Raw genomic sequence first — 26,273 nt, 5'->3', positions numbered from 1 at the left:
TTTTGTCGTTGGACAAACGTGAGTGTGAAAAGTATTTGTTGGGTCAATCTAGAAATTCTGTCGCACCTTTTCATTGAATCACTTCAGTGCAATCAAAGGGCCTCGGAAAAGAAAACGATATCTGGGTTTTGCAAGGCAAAGGTCTTGGGTTTGAGTCTCACTTCAATGTGCGTCCAGTATAAAAGTATTCCATACAAAGGAATAAAATAAAACTTTTATCGACTTAAGGAGGTTCCACGAAGACTTGAAATTGTTATCTTTAACCGTTTAGTCTCTATCTTTGGTAACAACTATACGGAAAATGTAGCGCTCTTTCTAAGAAATTCAGAAAAAGCTTAATTTTATTGAAAAGATGTGAAAGATCTGACAAAAGAGTAAACTAGAGCTTTAGCCCAGTTTCCGAATGTCTCAAAATCCTAAATAGCGATTAAATGTATTGCCTTTTGGGAGCCTAATAAACCATTTATCTGTAATATTCTAATCCTATGTTAATTTTTTCAAAAAAAAAAAAAAATCGTGAATAATAAGAAATTAGAGCAGTTAAGGTATATGGCTAAGCCTTAAGTCTAAAGCTCGTATAACATTTAAAAAGAAAGTAGAGGAATGTAGGTATAGTTCGCACAAAGTGAACTTTCAAACAATGCGAATTTTCTCTTTCAAATTCAAGAATGAATGTTGTTAAACAAATCAACCAAGACACACTGTATTTGCATAATATCACTAAGTAAAGGCATTAAAAAATCAGAGAAATGCATTTTCGAACTCATAACACAGCGTCGCATAATTAGGGTAAATGAGGCGCTCGGAGCAAAAAAACTCTTAAGTCGTATGCATATCTCTATTAAAATAGCATTTTTTTGCTCTGAACTCCTCAAATGTCCTAATTCAAAACCATTTTCAGACGCTTTAACTTTGACAGAAGATTCAACACATTAAGTTTATATTTTTTCTGAAGAGAATTACATAAATTTGCTCCTCGACTCTTCTAGAATGTTACTGTTTAGTGAAAATTCTTTAGATATAATTTGAAAACTTCTTAAATACTAGAATAATACACGAGTGCAAAACGCTTCTATTGGAAACAAATTAATCTAAATGGAGACAAGGGAAAGTTTATAATTGGAGACAAAGAGTGCGTATAAGTGAAACCGCGATGAAAAGCTTCCAAAACCTTGTTGAGATGCTCTTGAGTGCAGGATTTGTTCTTATTCCTCGTCTTTTCCCCTTTCCCATCTAAAACAATTGGAAAATCTCTCCAAAAATATCATATTTCCGGGGTTTCCTATTGAAGCATTTACAGACACTTCAGAAAACCCCTTTTTGTTCACGAAATAGGTAATTATTTCATTTGAAAACTTCACGTACCGTTAACAATAAAGATTAGTACTTAATTTAACTAAAATTAGCCAGAAATATGACATAAATGTTAAAGAAAACGAATAAACAACAGTCACCATATTGTGTTTTTCAATGGAAAACATGTTCGATCGATGAAGAATTCGATGGTGAAAAGATACACTTTTAATTTTTCTGGGAAATTAACAAATTGAAACATGTGAATATGAATGGATTTTCGCTTTATTTGGAGCAAAATTAACTAAATAATGAAACGGTGGTATAGAAAATATATAAATATAATAATTTAGTACTGTATTTATCATGAAAACAGTGACGTTTCCATTTGGAGTAGCGAAAAATTTCCATTTGAAGCAGGTTTTGAATTAGCTTAATTTACCCTAGTATTGGAGAAATCGAAGCAGAGTTAGCCAGCAAATAATTTTATCTTCGTATATAATTTGAGAAAAACATGTTTAAAGCAGACTGATAAATATTTCAACAAATAGGGAGGGAGTTAATTACTCTGAAACTAATAAGTTTGCTCATTATTCATTTTAAGAAAAATTATAGGATGTGGCTGCCGTCGACTTATTGAAATGGATCTTATAAAAAAAAACGGTAGAAAATCGAAATTGTGGATCGTTTTTACCGTTTCTGTATAAAAATATTTTTACGGTTCTTATTTTTTTGTTTCAATTTGTTTTTTAAGAGATTTAAAAAAAATAAATTTGAGAATTCCGTATGAAATGTTTGATAAATTTTAACGAAAATCCATGCAATTGCCACTAAAGACACTAAATATAAGTTACAACATTTTTGACCTGAAGTTAGTTTTGAAGCTAAAAGGGAGAGTGTGGCAATTTCATACATGCATAATTTTAAATATTTTACGGACTATAAATAATTATTTAGGAATTATATTATAAAGTTTTAGATAGCCAATGTCTCAGGGGCTTATCAATCCTAATAAAAAGTGAAGCTATTTTTCACTTTTCCATGTAAAAATTTTGCAGATATTGCACCGCGACTTAAACAAATTTGCTCGTAGTTCTTGTATAATTTTGGCGAACATTATGAAATATGTATTTTTAGATAGCTTTTAATTCACGATTTCGAAATATATCAGACTGATAAGTCAATTCTCTTTAGGAAAAAACTTGCCAATACTCTTCAGTGCCTCTATGAAAAAATGTATGGAAAGATGAAATGTCGATAGGCCCCTGCAATGTCTAAATAAAGGAAACCAGGTGGTAATTAGCTAGAATAAATTTCATATTCCTGTGAAAAATTGCGGTGAAAAAGTATTGAGTTTTGTGAATCTGCCCCACTCTCAAATAAAAGAACCATTGAACCTTTTTTTCAGGCTCTTTAAACGTGTTGTAATTTTGAAATTTTCATTCTTGTTTAGAGAGCATTTACATAAATTTTTGAGTCTCATTTTGCGCAAGAAATTATTAAAAGGACCTAATGCTAATGCTTCATTTCTCAGAAATATTTCCATCAGAATTCTATAGCATATGTATCTTTTCTAAGATACTTTTAAACAGTCTGAAACTGCAACAATTGACCCCTAAAAAAAAATCTGTTTAGTAATTTCCGTTTGCTGAGAGTGTAAACAAATTGACCGGAGAGAGAGAACGACGCTTTTTGGGATTGGGGGAATTAATTGGATGATAAAAGAGTGCTGAAGCATTTCTCTCATTGGCTTTCAGGCTCTCCTGTCGGAGTCTGCTTCGGTGGATAGCCACTGGCCGCCGGAATTGATATTGCTGCGTGAGAAATTTACGGCACAGAACAAATTGGAGATTACTCAGTTGCAGATTAAGCATGAGGAAGAGATGTCACGACTGAAGAGTGACTATGAGCGTCAGCTCAATCGGAAGCACAAGAGGAACATTACGTATGATTCCAATCGGGATCTTGAGGATATTGTGAGTGAGAGGGATAGTTTGAGGGAGTTATCGGGGACTCTGAGGAATCTTCTTGTGGGATTAACAAAATACTGTGTGGTGTATGAGGAGGATTTGAATAAGTCTTTTGTTGAGCAACTTGAGAAGGTTGGAGTGAATATTCTGGATGAATCGGTTCAATCTCAAGATGACAGTGATAATGTGGCCAAGAGGATCAAATTCACTCCAGATGTGGCTGGGATTCTCAATCTTGTTGAGGATCCGTGCCTTGTGAAATTCATCACAAATTCGAGAGATGAAGAATCCAATGTTTTCAATTTGGAGGATTTTCTCGAGTCTCTGAACACTGAAGTGGAATATCTGCTGAAGCTTTCGGAGGATTTGACCAAGTCCCGGGATGCGGGGAATGGGAAGGAGAAGGATGACAGCTGTGAGGAAGAAGATGGTCTCAAGAGTGTTACCAAGAGGCAGAAGATTTCCAAAACATCGTCCCTGGTGGAAAATCTGCCAAATGGGGAGCACAGAGAAATCCCAGAGTCTCACAGTTTACCCATCTTTGGACCCATTGATGCCCTCCGGGCTGGCGAGGTGAATCTTCAGCTGCACGAATTGAGGAATCGTCTGCTGAAATCCGAAGAGGAACGAAGGAGTCTCGCTGCAGAATTGGCAGGAGTTGTTCAGGAATTGTCTCTGACCAAAGATCAAGTGGCCACTCTTGAAGGACGCAGAGAAACCTTCAGTGAAGGCTTTGGATCAAATCCAATTTCACCAATTCATCAAAATTCCCGTCCAGTCTTAACTTTTGGTGAACTTCAAGAGAAAGCCAAGCAGATCCTCAACAATCCGGCCAATGTGTCAATTGGAGACAATTCAACGGCTGTTCTGCAGCTCATTGAGGATTTCTGTCGCGAAGGAGATCGCCATCAGGAGGAGAAGAGACGCGATCGAGATGATCTTCAAGCCCAGGTAAGCTTTTTGATAAAATTTACAGAGAGATTTTTAGTGAAAGCACGTAACAGCAATTTGCACTTGATTTGAGTTTGGACAACAATTGACAGTTGATCTTTAACCCAGGATTCATTTAAATATCATCTCTTATAGAAATTCTTGGAAAATTGTGTGTTCTTGTTTTTAGAATAGAATTACTGCAGATTTCAAATTTGGGATTTTTTTTTTGGAAGAATAATCGGAAGAAGGGAAGTGATTTTTTGAGCTTGGGTTAGCTTTGGAGAAGTACTAAGCGGAGCAAATGCTTCAAACTGAAACAGATTGAAAGAATTGGTTCACTGAGAGAAATCCGAAAAAGTTAAAATAACATTCCGGAAATGTTAATTTTACCCTGCAATATAGATCCAAAATCTGTGTAAATATTACCCTTTCTAGGTTATTGGGGGTTAAAGTTACTCTTTTTCATGCTGATTTTACCCTAAAAAGGTGTATAATTAACATTAAAAAATGTTGATATATTTTTACACCTAAAAAGTGTTAAAGTTATGAGGAAAAAAAGTTAATCGCACCCTTCAGGAAGCACCCCATCAGGAATTTTTTTTTTTGAAAAATTTAGCATAGGATTAGTAGAATATTAAAGATAAATGGTTTATTAGGCTCCCAAGAAGCAATACATTTGCTTGCTATTTAGGATTTTGAGACATTCGGGAACTGGGCTAAAGCTCTAGTCTGAAGACTGATTTACTCTTTTGTCAGATCTTTCACATCTTTTCAATAAAATTAAGCTTTTTCTGAATTTCTGAATTTTTCATGTTAATTTTACCCTTAAAATGGTGTAAAAGTAACATTCAAAAATGTTGATATATTTTTACACCTAAAAAGTGTTAAAGTTATGAGGAAAAATGTTAATTGCGCCCTCTTTTTTTTCTCAGTGTTGGTATCCTTGGAATAATCGACTAACAAGGAGCCAATCACCGGCGATTGGATAAACATGAATTTTTTTTAAAGACTTTTTGACCTTTTTTCGAAATAAATTCGAGCAATTATTAAAATTAATTCAAAGAATTCATTAGATAATTGTGTGAAAGTTCAGCAATAAGTTACAAAGAAATTCCCTCTGTAATGAATTTTAGGCCACGCCCCCTTCTGCAGTAAAGATAAATATAAAAAATGTAAGTTAGAGCGGCTCTGAAAATGATTACAATGCGAAGACAGACCCATCTCACACGTTTTTAATTCAATTCAATTCAATTTATTTAAAAAGAAAAGCTAGTGATAAGCCTAGATCAGCTTATTGTAGGTGAGATTTTTAACGTGAGCTAACTCGGACTGCATGCAAATTCGATTTAGAGCTGAAGTTGGGGGACGCCATTCAGTTATTTTGAATCAAATTCGTGAAATTAAACAAATTTTGTATTTAAACCAAAATATCAAAGATTTGGATGGACTGGCAGAAAAGTGATATACAGTAGACTCTCACTCAATCGGCTCTTTTTCAATCGGGCGTCAAATTTTGTTGACAATTTTCACGTTTAATTATGAAGGTAATTTGCTGAAATTTACTGTAGTTCTTCCTATTTTACCGTGATTCTTTATAATTGAGCGCTTTTTGTGGAATTTACAAAGGCTTTGACGCCCAAATCTATCGATAAACCGGATGACATTTCGCCCCATATTCCCGATTGAGAGAGAGTCTACTGTATGGATAGGGGACTCTCCTGTGGTGGCCAGTGGATTTGAAGTCACTTCACAAAGAAAAACACTTCTTTAATCTTTCCCAGAGCTTTCGGTCCTGGATGTGGACTTTCTTCAGTGGTCGACTAAACTATGTTTTTTTTTGTACTTTATGAGGATCGTTATTTTGTGTGGGATTGAACAATATCATCACTTTCAGTTTATCAATTGGGAAGGCTTTTTTCAGGAAATTGTTTTCACTGATTTTCAACTTTTGAACAATTTTTCTTAGGTAAAAAGTGAGTTTTTTGATCTTTTTGGGTTGAAGACTCTACAGTTTGTGTTGCTGCGTCCGGATGGAGCTTTTTTTCGATAATTTCCACTGAAGCTGAACGGCAATTTCCCCCACGTTTTTGACGCTATCGCAGCGCCACCTGTGGTGACTTTTTAAACTTCCATCTGAAAGTGCTCGTCAAGACGAAACCAAAACCCTAAAATTTATGTCAAAATGTTAATTAGAACCGGAGATAGAGGCCAGCCAATTTTCGAACTTTGCCCCTTATAGCTCGGATTATCGATCGACTTAAGTATTTTTTTGTTTGATAGGTATAATCAGCGGCTACAACATACTAAAATTTGAACCCGATGCACAATAGAGGTTTTGAGTTATTTAACTGAGAAAATTGATTTTTTTTTAAATAATAGCCTACCTAACGGTTGTTTTATGAACTTTCGATGTTAGAAGGGGAAGTGGCATTTCACGAGAGCTTTCCACTCACTTTTTAAAAGCCCTCACTTTTTAAAATCTGAAAATTAGAACTGGAGTTATGGCCATTTTAAGAAATTGTTTTTGGACCCTTATAGCTAGGGTCAGGGGGTCGGGGGACCTTAAGTTTGGCATTGATCGAAAGCCCTAAGGCCCAGCTATAACATACTAAAATTTGAGCTCGATCGATGCCATAGGGGCGGAGCCATTGAGAAAACCAAAAGGAGGGTATTCAAAATGGCGGAAGGAGGGGTGGGGGGTGGGGGGTCAATGCACCAAGTTGCAATTTTCACCCGATATATAACCTTTGCCGAAAACCGCAAGTCGATATCTTTTTTAGTTTAGAAGCTATTAAGCTCCAAAGAGCGGCCGGACGGACGGACCGGAACGGTTTTTTAGCCATCCATATTTTCGTGATCAGGAGAGACCAAACACATTTTGGCCGAGTTTGAGCCCGATCGGAAACCATGAGACTTCGTTAGGATTATAGTAGGTGAGATTGTTAAGAATTTCACCTATGAAATATACCTCGTAATATTGCTACCATATTGTACATTTTGGTATGTCTAGCTCGGAAGAATTATAGCGTTAGGGCGAAAAACAAGTGCGGAAATGGAAAGGAAATTATACTCGGAATATTCAAAGGAAACTTTGAATCAATTTTCAGGGAATGCTCTCAGGCATATTGCAAGAAAATACCTCGGATTTTTTTCAAGGAAATCCACGCGAAAAAACTGATAACTCCGCAGAATTCCAAGTGGAATATTAGCGTTTATTCCCACGGAAACTCACGCGGAAAAATAGAAGATAAATTCCATGGATTTTTTTGTTTAGGATTAGAAGAAGTGCTGTCCCTTCGAACGTTTATGCCTTCGGATAATGTGAATTTTCTTTTATTTTTGCTTAAGAGATTTACACATTTCTATTGACTATTAGTTAGCTTGTCATCAATTATTGATAATTATGTGACAATCATATGGAAATCTCTTGCGAAACGTAACAGAAATTCATATTATTCGAAGGCATGAATGTTCGAAAGGAAAGTACTTTCCCCTACTGTGAAACTTTGCGACCGATCGGCTACAGGGCATACTTTCGGAAATTAAGTCAAACCTGTTTGAAGATGGCTTAAGTTGTCCATTATTAAACACTAGAAATGGGTAATTTTTTACGCTTAAATTGATAATAATTTTGTGAGGGGGCGTGGCTTAAAGTTTTATTGAATGAAACTTCTAAATGATCCAATTAGAAGGGGTAAATTTTGCTTTTTAAGAAAGAACACAATCTTGCGGAAAAGCATGTCGGTGACAGTAAATTTTCCCCAAAAAAACGTTGTGTAAATGCAGGGGGTGACATTAGCTCTGAAAAGTGAGACCAGTTTCAGTATAATTTTTTTCCTGTTTTCGTACACATTTAACGAGATATCTCCAAAACTACGTAGGTTGACAATTTGGGGTTTTCGGTTGCCTTTTCGGTATTAAATTGGCTTTTATTTTGTAATAGTATTTTTTGCTAATTCATTCTACAATGACAGAAAACAGCTAATTAACTCAAAAGTTTTTTTGGCTTGCTAGAAACATATGGGAAATATAGGAAATGTCATGCCCCTGTGTAAATGATAACCAGATTTTGAGAGAACACGCCGTAATTTCTAACACAGCACAGTAGAATAGATTTGACGCTTCTGTATATCTTTTATTCTCATTAGCAGTCACATGGCACGATGATATTGACACGAAAGGATGTGGTGTTGATTGACAAGGTAATTTTGTGTGCTATTTTTATGTCCCTTCCCTTTTTGTGTAATTTTTTTTTGTTTAAAATTCCCTTGGCTTTTAACAAAAAAAAACAGCTGCAAAAGTAGAATTTTTGTGCATGGATTTTGGCTGCAATATCTCACAAATTCATGAAATCTAAAAAAAAAGATTAAGAAAAAGATCATTCATTGAATTTCTTTGTACAAACAAATCCCCATTAATTGATCATGTGCAGATCAATGCGGCTGACAAACAATTGAGGGCCACAAGGCAATTTCTGGAGGAGCAGGCGGCCGAGAGGGAAGTTGAGAGGGATGAATTTACGCGAGAGATTGAAAAGCTCACGGGACAGTTGAAGGAACGCGATAGGGAACGATCGCAACATGATCGTCTTGTGAAGGAGGTGAGATTCATCCACCATTAACTTGATTCTCTTTCCTTTAATCCTCATAATCCGTGCTTTTATTAACTTTTATCTCGATCTTTTCAATGCTAGATGAATCTTTTTTTTTAATTTTTGCTCCAAAATGCATGATCACAATTTCAATTTAATTCTTAAAGTGATCATCGGGAGAGTGAGTAGGATTTTTTTCCGAGGGGCTTTTTATTTCAGGAAAATGGAAAATCCATTTGAAAATGGGTTTTACATAGTTCCGGGAATTGATTGATTTTCAGGTGGAATCCCTTGAGGCTCAATTGCGTGAGATGTCAGTGCAGTTTTCTGAGTGTGAAGAGAAAAAACTCAAGCTCGAAAGTGATCTGAAGTTGACCACAGAGAAGATTCTTGAGCATAGGGAGACAATAGCTGATCTCGAGATGCAATTGGAGGCCAAAGGAGTGCATCAGAGAGTGACTGAGGAGACTGTCAATAAGCTCAAGATTCTTGTGGCCACGCAGACAAGTGCAGCAGAATCCTTGAAGATGGAAGTGGAGAGCCTGCGAGACGAGGTACAGTGAATCACAGTCAGTTGCTTTTTTTGATACAGGAAAAACGTTCAATACCGATTCGGTGCGGTTCGTAAACGAAAAATTCGGAAATTACTTTACTGGTTCAGTGTCGATTCTCTGCCGGATAAATCAAAATGAAGATTTCTAAAAACGGTTCTAAAAATAACGGTTACCGATCAGTGACCTAGTCGTTCTTATAGGGTTAAACGCCGCATAAGTTACGACAATTGTTGATTCAAGCGACGATATAATGGCCCTGGTATCATTTCTTCCCTCCCCTTTCTGTCGAAAAACATTTTTTTTTGGAAAAAATCGTTTCCAGCGAATTCATATTGTCGGATATGTTTTTGTATGTTACCTAAGTTACTACTCCGTTCATATGAAACAATGACCTTGAACCATTACTTGTAATGATTTTTCAAGGACAAAAGGTTTATCAGCTTTAGACAGCGTATTTATCAACCGATTGGAACAATTTTGGATTTGTTGGAAAGGTCTTGGAATTGCAGATCAGTTCTAAAGTGTTCCAAGTGGTTTGAACCGCTTTTCAATCGATAATTTTTGTTTCTAAATTAATTACAATCACAAACCGGTAGTCCCAAAATATTCGGTAAGTGTGTAATTATGGCTAAATTCTATCCACAAAAGGTTGACGGGAAACAGCTCCTTGAAGAACAAATGCGCAACCTTAAAGCTAATCAAGAGCAAAATGTCACTCTTGAGCAATTGGCCAAGCAACTGAGAGACATAGAGGCGACTCTTGAGCGAAAAACTCGCACTCTCGAGAGTCTCCATGCGGGAATTGCCTCAGAGTCCTGCAGCAGCCCGTCGGAGGATGTCTCGATACGGGGACAGATTCCGGCTGCCTGCGAGGATGTCTCACCACGATCGACTTCTTCGCTGCTGCCCGTGGACGAGGTTCAGAGGATTCTGGAGAAGTTGGCTAAGCACAGTCGCGCCGAAGAGGCGGCCATCAAGAGGATCCATGACCTGGAGATGCAAATTACTGGTGTGAGAGCCAATTTTGCGGTGAGTTTAATGGAAAATTGCTATTATGTCTATCAACAGCACTCAAACATTATTATCTCCCTGGCAGTTTGCCACCATTTGAGAGGTTTTTGCGTGGGTTATCCTCAAGATCGCGAATGTTATGTGAGAGTTTTTTGAAGCGTTCATTTATTCTTAACAGTTTTTTTTTGGTAGAAGATCCTGGGATTTTCCGTGTTTTGTTGTGGATTTCTTGTAGGAAATTCTTTTCAGGAAGATCGCAAATTTCCTTGTGGACAGTAGTAAAAATTATTGCCAAATTGAAACAAATTAGCAATACTTTATCTTTCTTAAATGCTGCTCTGCATTTCTTCATAAGAAATTTTCATACAAAAATGTTTATTTTTTTTCATAATTGGGATAAGGATTGCAGATATCCTAAACCAAAAAAATAAGCCACGCCCCATTTTAAAATTTGAACCAATAAGATCTTCGAATACTTAAGGGCCAATCCATCTCAAGACGACCGAAAAAATCGCAAATTGCGGGGTCATGGTCTCAGATATTTCTGAATTTTACATATGTTAAAATACACGATAAAATAATATACCCCTATTTTAGACTAGGATAGTCTTCTCAAAAGATCCCTTAAGATCTTTCCAATTAATTATGATTAAATTCCCAAATAAGATTGCTGTAGTTTCTGTAAGGGGAGTGGTCTGTGAGCGGAGCTTATCTAAAATTATTGAGAATTTTTTTGAAAACTTCAGTAGAGGCAATGTTTCTCAGTTTTGTCAAGAATATTTATTATCTTGTCAAAATGTATTTCTCAACATAAATTTGAGATAAAATATTTCTGGGCGGACCTTATTTAACCTGTTAAATACTTCCACCTTGTTTTACTCTCATAATTGGAAAAATAGTTGTGTGCCTCAAATATTCTGCATAAACTAACATGGAATAGGATCGTTTTTTTTTAAAGTCATAGCATAATAAAGTAGTTCCAAGAATGAAATATCGTAGGGGGCGTGGCTTATTTTTATTAAGAAATATAAAGCAGATTCCCAGATCAACTTGTCTAGGATGGTTTTCTCAAAAGATCTATAATGTCTTTTCAATGAATTCTGATTCAAAGTTCAAGTAGGATTGCTGTGGTTCCTGAAAGGGGCGTAACATGGGCGGAGCTTGTCAAAAATAAGAAATGAGACGCTCAGAGCAAAACTGGACTGTTTTAATAGGGAAATGCATACAAAGGAGACCACTTTTGCTCTAAGCGTCTCAAATATTGTGGAAAAATTTGAAATTATCCAAGGAATGTTTCTCAGTCTTACCCTCATGAGAAATAGGGTAAAAGAAGCTAATTCAAAACCTGCTGCAAATGGAAATTTTTCGCTACTCCAAATGGAAACATCACTTTTTTCACGATAAATACAGTACTAAATTATTATATTTATATATTTTCCATACCACAGTTACATTATTTAGTTAATTTTGCTCCAAATAAAGCGAAAATCCATTCATATTCACAAATTTTAATTTGTTATTTTCTCTCAGAAAAATTAAAAGTGTACCTTTTCACTATCGAATTTTTCATCGATCGACCATATTTTCCAATGAAAACACAATGAAGTGACTGTTGTTTATTTGTTTTTGTTTAACATTTATGTCATATTTCTGGCTAATTTTAGTTAAATTGAGTGCTAATTTTTATTGTTAACGCTACGTGAAGTTTTCAAATTAAATAATTACGTATTTCGTGAACAAAAAGGTTTTTTTCTGAAGTGTCTGCGAGTGCTTCAATAGGACACCCCGGAAATATGATTTTTTTAAAGATATTTTCTTATTGTGTTGGATGGGAAAGGAGAAAAGGCCAGGAATAAGTACAAATCCTGCACTCAAGAGCAACTCAACAAGGTTTTGGAAGCCTTTCGTCGCGGTTTCACTTACATTGTTTGTCTCCAATTAGAAACTTTCCCTTGTCTCCATTTAGATTAATATGTTTCCAATAGAAGCATTTTACACTCGCGTATTTTTCTTGTATTTAAGAAGTTTTCAAATGATATCTAAAGAATTTTCACTAATCAGTAACATTCTAAAGGAGTCAAGGAGCAAATTTATGTAATTCTCTTCAGAAAAATATGAACTTAATGTGTTAAATCTTCTGTGAAATTTAAAGCGGCTGGAAATGGTTTTGAATTAGAACATTTACCCTACTTCAAGAAGTATTTCTCAACATAAATTTGATAAATTCTTTCCAATCCCAATTACAATTTCGGTCATGTAAACATTCAATGAACAGATTGCTGGATAAAAACTTCTGAGAAATCACCTTTTTTCACTGCATTTCCCGCATTTCCCGAATGTGTTTGGGAAATTGTGCAGGAGAATATTTTTGTAAACAATTCAAGAGAGCGCAATATGAGAGTGAGAATGTTTTGATGCTAAAAATAATCTCAGTGTATTTTCCTTGAATGAGGGAAAATCTTGGGTTTTTTTAACTGGCATCAGTTTAGTTGGTTGTTTGGGATGGTTTTGGGTGGGACGAGAAGTTTTGCTTCTGCCATCAATGAATCGTGTTAGTGAATTTTTGCTAAAAATGCAGGAATTGCAGCATGAACGGGATGCTCTGCAGGAGAGAATGTCTGAGCAATTGGTCAGGATATCGTCTCTGCAGTCCAGATTGGATGAGCAGAGGCATCGAGCTGAGGAGATTCATCGTCAGGGAACGTCGGATTTGAATATCCGGGTGCATGATTTGCAGGTAAGTGGGATTTGTTTTTTTGGAGATTTTGGTTGATTGGGGGATGTTTGTGTTGGACAGTTGGAGGTTACGAGCCTCAGGGAGACTCTGCAGAGTCGTGATAAACAAATAGCCACTCTCAAGAGTCACCTGGAACAGAGTCGGGAGTTGATTGAGAGGCAGGAGGTGGAATTGGCCAGAGAATTGACACAGAGTGAGGCTAATCGTTTGGAAAAGTTGGAACAGGAAAATGTGGAATTGAGGGAAAAGATAAAAAATGAAATGGTGAATAAATTAGCCCTTCCGGATCTCATGGAGACAATGCTGGCGGATAAGAATGAGGAGATAGATCATCTGAGGGAATTGCTGGAGGAGAAGGAGAAGCAGCTGATGGAATTGGTGAAGGTTCAGGATAAAATAGCCAAAGGAAGTTCAGTTGAGGAAGAAGAGGAAGTGGCTAAACTCAGTGGAAGGACACTGAGTGATGTTGTGTCCATAACGGACGATGAGAAGCCAGAAGTGGCTAGGAAAGTGTCAGAAGTGCCTTTTAATTTTTCCGTCCCGAAATTCTTTCCGGAATCCAGTCAAAAGAGGAGTTTACCAGATTTTTCTAGCACAATTTTGCCCAAGAGCAGTGATCGTGCCGTTCCGAATTCTTTTCATGACTTTACCCTGCCCGGAAAGGAGTGTTCGAGTCCGGGAATGCCTGTGCCGAGACAAATCAATTTTTCCCTCTTTGACAGTGCAAATTCGGCAGAGAAAAAGGCCGGGGAGACTTTTAAGTTTCCAGAAATGTCCAAGAAGCCACCGGAAGAGTCCCTGGGGGATGTCCGGAAGGAGCTGAGAGCAAAAATTGAAGAAGTGTCGAATCTCCAGGTGGAACTTGTGGCCAAAACGAAGCTATACGAAGGTTTGGAGGCAGATAAAAATCACCTGGTGAGGGAACTCGATGAGATTCGGCTGCGAATGAGTAGTATGGAGAGCCTAGAGGAGGATTTGAAGCGGTGTCAGGGAGAAAATGAAGTTCTATTGGTGAAAATGGTTCAACTGGAGAAGGATTTGAAGGAGAAGTCAGAAAAAATTGCAGAACTCGAGAGTATGAAAAGTCAATTTGGTCAGGAAGTTCCAAACACCGTTGAATTGCTAGAGCAAGAAGTGGAATCTCTCAAGGTATCCCTGGCCAGGAGGGAGGATCAGATGACAAAGTTGGAGAAGGAAACGATAAATTTTGCCCGAATTGAGAAGACATTTGAGGTGGAAATTGAGAATTTGCGTCAGGAATTGATTCAGAAGAGTTTGCAGCATGAAAAGTGCAAGTTAGACTTGCAGGAAGCTCAGCTAATGGCGGAAAAGCTAAAGCAGGAAGTAGATAAATTGCGTGGGCAGCATCGCAGTGAGAATTCATCGTCGCCTAAGCCATTTTCTCTGGAGGAAATTGCTGCACAGGTGGAGCAGGAATTGAATTATTCAGCACAGTTGGATTCAAACATTCTCAAGGCCATTGAGAGTGATGACATCAATTCGGATGAGGATCTCGAGCAGCATAGACGGAATGTGCAGGAATTACTGAGACAGAGTGGTTCGATTGAGTCAGAAATTCAGGATTTGAGAATGAATCTTGAGGCAGAAGCTCAACGGAATGATGAGCTTCTGCGGCAAAATAGTCAGTTTATGGCTGAAGTGGAGAAACTCCGGAGTCAAGTGGAGAGTGAGAAGAAGTCCTCAACTCAAATTCAGCAGGAAGATGCCAGGATAATTGAGGCACTGAGACTGAGGCTCGAGAGTGCTCTGCAGAATGAATCCGATATGCAAAAGATGCTTCAAGAGGAGAGAGCAAGGACAGAAAGGATAACAATGAGTGCTGTCCAGAGGAGTAAATCCCGCGAGAGTCTTCAGAAATCCTCCCCAGCTGAATCTCCCAGGAGATTTGGAGATGTAGAATCCGAGTTAGTAGCTCGACTGGAGAGTGAAATGAAGCTACTAACAGCCCAAAATGAGCGAGAACGTGACCGAGTAAAGGACCTTCAAAGTGTCCTGGAAAGAGAGCGACAGCGCTTCGATCGCGAAGTAGCCGATCAAAAAGATCACGGTGCCCGGCTCAGTGGTGAAATTGACCGAGTGATCAAGGAGAGAGATTCCCTTCAGTGTGATCTGGATGTAGCCAGGGAGAAGCTGGAGCATGCAGAGCAGCAGATTGAAAGCCTAGAGGCAAGAATTCTCAATCTAGAAGACACAGAGGCCAGAAGGATGGCTCGACATGGGAAGGAAAGGCTCGATGCTGCTCAGACTAGCCTGGAACTTCAGGAGATGCGTGCGAGGCTGAGTTCGGCAGAGAAGGAGCGGGATCACCTTCTGGAGCAAGTAAATGTCCTGCGGGAAGATATAGAGCGAGGAGCAAAGCGAGAAGTAAAACTAGCAGAAGCTCTGTCGAGAGAAGTCTCCCTAGAGAGCAATGTCCCAGAGCAGTTTATCCGGAAGCTGCAGGAGATGAATGCCCTGCTGTCGGAGAATTCCAGGGAGAACCGCCAAATGGCCGAGACGCTGAGGCAGCTCGGGGAGGAGCGAGAAGCTCTGCAGAAGCGCGTGAGGGATTTGGAGACTGTTACAGCGGTACCGAATTTGTCCAGGGATGATCTAGAGGAGAGGGTGAGTAATAAAAAAAAATTCTCTAAATGTCGATTTCATCAACAATCGTCGTAATTGAATATTTCACATTTTTCTTCATTTTCTACATAAATAAACTTTTCATTTAAAAAGAGATGATAAAGCGTTCCGGCGTCGTGGAATGCAGAAATGTTGAAATTTTCCTTAAATTTAAGATTTTCATCAATATTTCAATTAAGTAACTATGAAAAAATACAGTGGGTGTCAATAGTTTGTTGCCTAATGCATGTTTGAGAAATCAAGTGAAAAAAATTATAGAAAAAAAATACTTTTTCAAATTTTTCTTTTTTTGCAGATGAGTTTCCTGTAATCCGTAGATATTATTTATATTTTTCAAAAAAAAAAAAATTAATTTTATTCCATATTAAAAATAATTATTTTCCAAAAGTTGGTAATTTTTGAAAAATCAAAAATTTGTTGCCTCATTTAAAAAACTAATTCAAAATGGTCAAAAGATGCAACCAACTTAATGTAAACTAGTTGCATTTTGAGTTTATATCATTTGAAAGCCAAATGATTACTGCGATTACGAAGTTTTTATTTATTTAAAAAAATTAAAAGTTTTTATAGTGTCCTCGGTAATAGTCTTAGTAACTTCTTTTGAAAGTTTGAACTCATTTTGATTCTTCGTTTTGTTGCTATTCCCTGATGTTGGTCCTATGAAGTTCAAATGTTTTATAAAGTTGTAGCATTTGGTGATATCTTTCGTTTAAGCCCTCACTCATCAAAATCGGTCAAATAGAACCGGAGATATGTTTTTTTTGAATTTCGTGAACTTTGACCCCTCATATCTCCGGTTCTATTGAAACCACAACGCATTTACGCCCCATTTTGGAAACGCCCTACGTGCCGATTTTACTCGGAGGCTTTTTGAATTGTAACGGTATATTCTAGTCATTTCGAGAAATTCTGTAATTTTCGGCAGAATTTCTGCCTAGAAAATCTGTAGATTTTCAGCAGAAATTCTTCCAAAAATCTGCAGATTCTCGGCAGAATTTCTGCATAGGAAATCTGCATAGTATCCATTGTCTCAACAAAAATATTGTTGATTTAACAAGAAACTGTAGAAGTTACAAAGAAAATGGTATGCTCTGCTTAACAAGCATTACCGATTAAACATTTTAGATAAATAAAAAAAACGAGCAAAAATACTAATTTCTTAAAAACCGCCAATAGAATGATACAAAACACGAAATTTAGGTCGTGACTCTGTTTAAAGTTTTTACTTCATTATTCTCTACTTATAACATGGCTTCGCAGAATTCTTTATTTTATATAAACACTGTGATATCACTAAAAAATACTCTATATTAAATTTTGCAAACAAAACTCAATGAAAAATATTCCATCTTTTCTGACACAGCTGTCTGGAAAGTCTGGAATGAAGAAAAAAATTTACAAAAAATCGACAAAATATCTACAGATTTCTCGGAAGATTTTCGGCAAAGGTGTAGATATTTTCTGCAGAAATCTTAAAGATATCTGACGAAATTATTTGACGGGTAAAGATTAAGCGTGCGAAAAGCGAGATCTTGGAAACCGATCATACGAATAGCGATATCTTGGAGACCGGGCGTGCGATCAGCGAGATTTTGAAGACCGATTGTGCGATCAGCGAGATCATTAACGTAAAATTAACATGAAAGAGGGTAAATCTTACCCCTAATACATCTAAAAAGCATAATATCAACACCGATTTCTGATCAATCATTGATTTCTAATACAGGGTAAAATAAACATTTCCGGAATGTTATTTTAACTTTTTCGGATTTCTCTCAGTGTTCTCTCTCAGTTTTCTCTTAATCTTTCAAACTGAAATAGGATAAGTTTGTCTCTTTCTGTCGAATGAAAATTGAAATTTCAATTTTAATTTTCATTTGACAGAAAGAGACAGCTATATCTGATATCAGTTTGAAAGAATAAGAGGTAAAACTTTAAACGATAGAATTTCATTCAATTGAAAAAGTGTATCAGCGCCCCCAGCGAGCACAGTTAGCAGAAAAAATAGCATTTTCAGCATTTCTTTGCTGAATCGGTCTGCTGGCTCGAACAAAAAGTGTTAAGCAAATACATGAAAATGGCACTGTTTAGCGCTCGCAGCGGATGATGGCAGAACTAAACACTGTCGGTAGATGGCGCTGGAAACCATTTAGCAGATTTTCTCTTTCATTTTTTTTCTTTTTCTCTCAAAATGAACTTGGAAAATCCCCTGAAATTATTTATCAACTTGGGGGATATTATAATCACGATTTTTATTACTTATATTATAATAGGAATTATGCTGCGGTATGTTGTCTATAGAGAATGGTCAAATAGGAGTATTAAACATACTCCCGCCCAAAAATTCTGCATTTTTTAGTGAATTGCGTCATTATTTTCTTGAGAAAAAAATTATTTTATTAATTATTTTTATTTCATATGTTTTTTCTTTTGAAAAAAGCATATTTTCCTCAATTTTTGCAATTAAATATTGGCATTTTTCCTGAAACAGCCATCGATGTATTATGCTCACATTCGATCACAACTATTGTAATTGATCGCGAAACTGGATTTTTCTACATATTTAACTTATTTATGGTAAATAAAGTTGCAGAAGCATTAAAAAATCGTTTTAAAAGATGTGGCTCCCTACTTAGTAAGTTCAATGATGGTTTTAAAAATACTACAAAAAATTCAATTAGAAAAAAAAATTTTATTAGACCAATGCTGAATTGGTCTAATAAAACATTTTTGGATTATAAATTTTTTGAAGCGCATTTTTGCGCAAAAAATAACTTTTATTATCGCGGTTTAATAGCAAATTAACAAATTATTGTTTTTCTTAATACTGCACATATTCTTTTTTAAATCAAAAATTTATTCGATTTCATGATTTATTTTTTAAATTAAAATGACACGTGTTAATATTTTTTAAAAGAGAGATTTTAAATAAGTTTAAAGTCAGGAAAATATGCCAATTAGTTGGAAATCATTTTGCGTCGACTGTACCATTAAATAAAAATCATATAGTCTCTAAATTTTCGATTTTGCAATTAAAGTTAAAAATCAATTTTTTATCATACGACGGTTGTTGATGAAACCTACGCGGTGGTAAATCAATCTAAAATATCTGGATTTTTAGGCAAATCATCTTTTTGGGAAATACTTGAGAGTTGAGAGCTTCCGGAAGGCTCTGGTGCATCAGAAGCGCTACCTTATGATTGTCCTGGCGTCCTACCAGGAAACAGAAGCCAATGCCCTGGCCATGCTGCACACGAAGCAGGGCAAGGTGCCGAAGAAGCGCAGGAAATCCTTCAGGGCTATTGCATTTGTTGTTGTGGCCATTGAGAGGATGCGTTTCATTGTCCGTCGGTGGCAGTCAGGGAAGAGGATTGGAGCCAAAGCAATCTTTTCAGTTTCACATGGACTTCCTAGGTAAGTCTTTTTGGGATTTTTGTCCTCCAGGGATTCTCTAGGAATGGCTTTTGGTTTGCAGACGATCTGCTTCGGCTCACACAAATATCTGGACACACATTGCAGCTGAAGAGCAGGCTTTCTCGCCACCGTCGCGAGAGAGAAATCCTCAGAGACTTCTCCAGGCACCGAGTCTCATTGCAGATTATCTCAAGCAACATGCCGGACCCAATTGATAGCATCACAGTATTTTCCTCTGACCATCCACGCTCCTAGTCACTTTTTGATCCTCATCCAGAAAAACAGTCCAAGCACAGTATCTAATTTAAAATTTAGTATTTGTTCGTCCCTTTTTAGTTTTAGTTTAGAGTGAAATGGCACTTAGCCGGAAGTGAAAGTTACAATGACATTACAACGTAGAAGTGTTCTTTAGTGTGCCTTAGAATTGAGCAAGAATTGGACAAAGAGGAATATGAAATGCCTTGAACTTTTCCAAAGATTTTAGGATATTTTGAGAAGAGAGATGCCTTTTGTGCAAAAACAGGAACCAATTTTTTTCTTTTGGAACTTTTGACAAATAAGCTTGTTCTTTTTATACTTGACTTTAAGCAACTTTGGTAGTGAATGATAATACGTCCTGAAATAAAGAGATTTGTTGATTAAATGAATGTTTGCGTGCTATTTTGTGTTTTCAGGAAGCAGCATTGTCTTGATTGTTTTCAAAAGAGAATTCTAGTTGAATTCTTCTCGGTGAAACTTCTTATTCAGAGAAGTTTTTGCCATTTTCTTCGAAGATATGCAAATGAAAATTATATATTTCAAATGAAAAATCTAAGAAGGATGTATTATTTATTTATTTACTTCTTTTTTTACAAAAAATCATCGAATAAAACCATTAAAATGATGCCAAATGATGCTTAAGTACTCACACAGGAAGCAGAGTAAGTGCTTAATAGCTTTTATAATCTTGTACCTCTTGTGGAGATTCTGGAAATTTCTGGGTATTCTGCAGCAGATATGTATTTTTGGCAAGCATTCAGGTTACAGTAATTTCCTCCACTCGTGTAATACTCGGTCATTACTCATCCCTTTCCCCAACTCGTATCAAAATGAATTTAAACTAAATACAGGATGTAACAACTCTCAAGAGGCATCAAACATTCATGATTTAATTATAATTCATATTTAATTCCACTAAACACAATTATTCGCGTGTTTTGCTGAAGATGTTACATGGGCTTCCAGTGGTAAAAAGACATAGAGTAGAGTCTCGCTATAGTCCATATTTGATTCCAGATTTGACACTTAGGCTATCGGTTTTGATTTGTTTTACACTACTGGAATAATTCAAATTGATATAATGCATTTTAGAAAATTGTCGTGACTTCCAAGATAGATCTCCAGGCATTGGAAGTTATGGCTTTATATTATTTGTTTCTTCTGATTTATTTTCCTATAGGGTAAGTGTGCGAAATTTCGGCCACTTTGAGTATAATTTCGGCCAAACAACTAAATTTTATTAAAATTGTGGATCTTATTCTTCGAATAGTCAATAATATTTTTTCTGAAATAATTTTTAGAATGTAACAACACTAGAACCGTTAAATTTTGCGTATAATTTGGATTAAAATTATGTTATAGAAACTTTGGCGTAGAGAGAGTCTTACAACAAATGTGATAGATAGCTTATATGTTTCTGACAGTCTAGTAGTTTATGGTGAAGTGCAAAAATTTTTCACTTCACTCAAATTGATTCAGTCTTCATTAATGATTGTTTTAGTTCGTGTTAATAGGGAATTGTTCTTTAGATTTCGAGTGAAATTTCCCACCTGGATCACCTATTTCGTGTTAAAAGAGAGACAATGTCGGAGCGTCTCTCCAGTGAGGTGGCATTAGAATTAGTACCGGCAAAACTGATTCAATGCATCCTCTTTTATAAAGATTCTAAAAAAAATTTGTGCAGCCTTTTAAAAAACCTTCTAAGGCTCATTTAGTAGTTTTAGAATAGAGCTTTCAAGAAAAAAAGCTGAAGATGATACAGGAATTAGATTATTAAACATTCAGTTTCTTATACAGAATTGCAAAACATTGGATTACTTTTGCCAGGCACTGTAAGTTGTGATTAAGGAAAGAGACCTTTGAAGATACTTTACAAATAATGCACATTTACCATTTCTAAATAATCTTCCTAATTCTGAGATAGATAAAGCTGGAAGTTTTAAAGTAAATATTTTGTAAATTAAAGATTTCTAATTTTGAGTTGCAGCCTAGACTCTTCATATACTATTACGAGCTAATATAATAATTTTTAGAAATTAATTATAAAAATGTTCTCGATATTGCTTGAAATTAAAGAAAACTTTAAAGAGTCAGCTACTTCTATTGTTCGATCACATCCTTAGTTTAGATTTTGTATGTTTTATTTTAAAGGATTCAAGGAATTTTGACTCTTCAATTTTTTAATAAACTAAAAATTTTTATCAGAGAATACTAAACAGTCTATAAACCGATTAAATTTTATTTAAAATTTTAAAGCCGATTGAGTTAGTGGTAATTATGAGAAGTTCTGAAATTAGGCTGAAATTAAATTGCCATACAGCTGAATAGATTAGCTTGGCAATCTTTCTCTCTCTTTTTGACTGGCCTATCCCCAATGAAATGTAAAACACATTGTAAAACCGAAACATACAACCAGAGAAAGGACATTTCCACTGTTTAGTGTTTAGTCCTGGAGGTTTGAACCAACGCTAAGACGGCGGTGGACACATAGGGGGTGGAAAAGGTCAAGAATGAGAAGAAATAAATTCAAATTCAAATTAAATTCAAATTTTAATGGCTCCGGCACACCTTTTAGATCAGGAAAATTTCATGAAGTCGAAATTCGAATTCCTTTCTTACTCACATGCTTTGAATTTGTCTATCTCATTCTCTTGTACTCTTCTTCTTCTTTTAAACATCACTCCAAATTCAATTTAGCTCAATCGAATTTGGTATGCGAAAGAATGAGATTGTCATATGCAAAACATGTGAGAAAGAAAGGGATTCGAATTTCGACTTCATGAAATTTTCCTGATCTAAAAGGTGTGCTGGAGTCATAAGCATTACCGCTTAGAGATATGTATGTTTCAGAAGTGGGGAAATATGTTTTAATTTTTATCCATTATGGGGACACGGGGAACCGCCTTCAAACAAGCGCCTTAACGGGCACTGAATTTAAATTCTGTACATTAATTCATCACAAACTGTATAAATTTAGATAGAGTAACTATCCAAGAAAACACATTGGCAACCAGAATTCAAATCAGGAAAGAGCATGAAGGCCAATTTTAACAAATTCGACGTGATGTCGAATTCTCCGTGCGCCATTTTTCCATGACTTTCCGCGAAGCGAGAAAAGAACAACAAAATGTATTCCCATCTCTGTCGCACTATTTTTTCCAAGTAATTGATGGACTAAAAAAGTAACTAAAAATCCATTCCCGACAAAAATTCGAATATCAGTTGCCCAGAAATAAATCATCTAAAAGCACTCATTTTGCGTATGATATATAATACCATGGTAAGGAATGGGTTAAATCAAACCGAAAAAGAAAAATTAGTTAAAATTAGTTATTATTTCTTTTTCTATTCATAACATCTGACTGAAATGCTGATACAAATACCGATGATTTATCTGCATAAAATTGTTTTGCATTATTGTTCAGATTTTTTATAACACTTTTCTTAATTAATTTATGACGTTATCAGTAATTCACAAAAAATTAAAGGAGTTGGTTAAGCTCCCTGGCGAGTTCATAAATTTATTGATACAATATAGTACGGAATTTCTAAGTCCTTTACCTTTTTTTTAGCAATTTCACCAGAATTCCTTAAGGAAATTACATAATTCCTGGTAATGAAAAATCCTCCTGAGAAATTTTAAACTTGTCCACGAGATTTAGCTGGAACGTAAAATTGTGGGGAGGGGCGGTATAAGGAAAGTCCTGTTGGCTTCCTTATTGAAATTTATCTCCTGTGTAAATTAATAAAACCACCTGAATACTTTGCGAGTGAAAAATGTCTCTCACCGCCCAACTTCCACCTTCAGTAACTTTCCTAATGGACATTTTTACAGTGTCTGAGGGAAGTTAACGGAAAAGAAGAAGGTATATGGGATGGGTTTTTGGGGGAGAATTTAAATTTTTGCCTGAAGAATGAGCAGTTGTGTCACATCTTCTTAAAGATCACCCATTACCATTTTCATCTCAAATTTCCCAGAGATTGAGATACTGCGGGAAGGATTTTTATGCACCCTCGAGGATAGATTAAAAATAGTGGATAGAACAACTGGAAATCATCACTTGGAATCATCCCTCGACCTTTTTTTTCTTACTCCGTGTCACTCCTTTTCCCTCTTCCAAATGGAAAATTCCTGAGAGAAATGGCACGAGTTGGAAGATATCCTTTTGCTTTTTCATCTCCTATTTTCCCTCAATTCTGGGGGATGTTGCCATGCAGACAAAGAGGAAGAAACTGACGGAGTGCGTGACACAGAAATTTCCATTCTTAACTAAAAACCGGGCGGAAAAACCATCTGTCGAAGGGTGGAAAATTAGTCAGACGCTCTTTCAGGGCAGAATAATAGGGGGATTTGACAAATTCAAAAAATCAAAAATGAGAAGGATTTTCTCCTGATCGATTTCTTTAGAAATTTTCCTCGGTAAAAATGTCTTTTCACACAAAATGGGGATAATACTCATTGAATTTGGCAGGCAAAAGAATTGAAGCAGGAACAATTTCATACTTCCTCAGTCAATTGTAGTAAATTGTAATGAATGAGATTTTTTCGTGACGACAATCATGCCAAACCTCCATCCACTAATAAGGCCAATTAAGTGCTTTTTCTGTGAGGAATTGGGGAGAAAATGGGAGGATTTATGCTCCAACAAGGCGATTTTACACAGTTTTTCATTCATGTTTCGTAGCCTGGAAATGATGGGATATTTCTGTGATTTTCAGGATTTATGAAAATTACTGAAAGTTATTTGTTTTACTAATTCATATTTTTATTTTTGAATAGGGTGGAATAACCGGCTATCGCCATGTTTAGGAAAAAATTAAATTCATTTAATCATAACTTTTGAATCCTTGTTACAAGATAAGTCAAATTTGACACAAAGTTACTTAGATGTATTGGCTCTAGATACGTGAAAACAATAATCCTAGAACATAACGCTGGACTATTTAAAAAACTGATTTTTATTAATAATGCAAAAATAACCATTTCGTCGCCACTTTTTACCACTTATCGCCAGTATTGTAAAATTTGTAACTACTTCTCGCCACCCACTTGAAAAAAACCACACTCGGTTATTTTAGGCAATGCTATGAAAAGAATACATTCACCATTTCTCTTTCCTTGTGATCACTTTATTATTACTCTCTTTAAATGATTTTTCTTCACTTTTATTTGAGAAATCAAATTATGGGGCTTTTGCAGAAAGTAAACAATGCAGATTTGACAACTGAGAATGTACGAAGTGAAGTTAGCGTCGCCTATTGAAAAGATATGGCGACAGGTGGTAAAATCAATTCCAGAATATTACCACTTCTCGCCATGCTTCATTTTTATACAAAAATAATATAAAATGAAATATTAATTGACTAAATACAAATTTTATGTATTCCACAAGTGCAATTAAATATTCAATAGACAAATTATTTACCCAAATAGGTATTTTTGGCCTGATGAAAATTTGACGACACTTAGTACATTTGGTAAGAGATGTTGGATTCGATGCACTTGCTTAAAATATTGCTCTAAAAAGTGATCAAAATCGTGAATCCAAAACGAATAATTATTATTTTTCGATTCTATGCGTAGAAGCAGAAACAATACAAAAAAATTGCGACTCATTTATTTCATAAATTGCGAAAAATAGCGATTTCAATGTAAGTGGCGAGAAGTGGGGCACTGGCGAGAACTGGTGATTCCACCCTACTTAGTTTTTGTTTTTCTACATTTTTCGGATAAATTTGTTTTGGCCAAGTAGTCCATATACACGTTGAATAAATCATATCAATAATAATATTGAAAAGTATTGGTGCAATAAAATTTATGAAAAAATGAGAATGAAATATTTTAATAATTTATTAGGTTAAAGGCTCATAATTTGGTCCAGTCTGTTTATAAGCATCGATGTTCCAAGTTTGAAGTGCGATATTTTCAATACTAATTGACTTTTTTGTTACTCTCTTTTCAGAAGGGTTGTTCAGAAACTTGGCAATAGTTTATTGTCTTTGTTTTTACTAAAATTAGTTTTAATACGTTTAAAAATGAATTGATATGTAGAGGTGAATTTGGCTCGAATTTTGGACAACTTGTTTATTAATTTGGACAACTTGGCTGTAAATTTGGACAGCTAATCCGCCTCAATAGGATGCCCATTGTTCTTCATTTGATGAACCAATCTTACCAAGTCCTCTTCCTGTTCATGTAAGGGAAACGTAGAATGTCACAGAAGCCCGGAAACTTTCCATATCATTCATTAATGGATAAAAATATTATTTTTGCTTTTTCTCAAAGTTGAATAGTTATGTTACTGTAGTGACTATATTACGGAAATAAAAATAAAAATATTGTTTTCAGTGGATTTTATCTAGATAGCTTAGTCATAAATGATCCACATAGCGAAGCGCCCCGATTAGCGCACTTGACAGTACATATCCAAAAATGGAAAAAATCACACGATGCATTTTTGAACAATCCCAAGAAACAAAATTTTTGCGGGAAGGGGAGAGGTGGGGGGAAATGAGGGTTTTTGTATTAATCATGCTTTGGGCAACTTATGGAGGGTCTCCCCGAAGGTCCTAAATCCCTATCTCAACCGTTTGACCTCAAGGAGTGGTAATGGTCGGACACCCTGACATTACTTCTCAGAAATCGTCTGAAACGAGAGAGATATGTTCAAAAAATTGGTCCCATTGAATTGAAAGTGAAAAGTTTTGGGGGTGAAAAAATCGAGGGATTATTCATAATATACTTTTTTCTCTGCGCAATGCTCTACCTTATTTAGTGCAAACGAAGCAAATAAAGGTGCACTAAAGTTATCCGTAAGTGATACCAAAAAAAAATAATAGAGTTAAAAATGTGTGCAAGAGAAACTATA

At 35.8% G+C, this 26,273-nt stretch overlaps 1 protein-coding gene across 7 annotated transcripts in view; it reads left to right on the top strand.

Moving 5' to 3' along the window:
* Positions 1-19,793, top strand: part of LOC129802231 (pericentrin) — a 36,141-nt gene extending 16,348 nt beyond the window's left edge. For 2 of the 7 annotated variants that reach the window (XM_055847901.1, XM_055847899.1), the window contains 9 exons: positions 3,051-4,214; positions 8,345-8,398; positions 8,629-8,796; positions 9,069-9,341; positions 9,990-10,370; positions 12,931-13,089; positions 13,150-15,714; positions 18,854-19,146; positions 19,208-19,793. In XM_055847901.1, the coding sequence (XP_055703876.1) occupies positions 3,051-4,214; positions 8,345-8,398; positions 8,629-8,796; positions 9,069-9,341; positions 9,990-10,370; positions 12,931-13,089; positions 13,150-15,714; positions 18,854-19,146; positions 19,208-19,361 (5,211 nt within the window). In that variant the 3' untranslated portion in view covers positions 19,362-19,793. The remainder of the gene's footprint in view (positions 1-3,050; positions 4,215-8,344; positions 8,399-8,628; positions 8,797-9,068; positions 9,342-9,989; positions 10,371-12,930; positions 13,090-13,149; positions 15,715-18,853; positions 19,147-19,207) is intronic. The other 5 variants (XM_055847906.1, XM_055847900.1, XM_055847903.1 and 2 more) reach the window with 3 other exon arrangements.
* Positions 19,794-26,273: the final 6,480 nt, after the last annotated feature.

This window comes from Phlebotomus papatasi, chromosome 2 (assembly GCF_024763615.1).
Source record: "Phlebotomus papatasi isolate M1 chromosome 2, Ppap_2.1, whole genome shotgun sequence".
In the NCBI taxonomy this organism is placed as follows: Eukaryota; Metazoa; Arthropoda; class Insecta; order Diptera; family Psychodidae; genus Phlebotomus; species Phlebotomus papatasi.
Note: the sequence above shows the minus strand (reverse complement) of the source record. Positions and strands in the feature narration are given on the sequence as shown.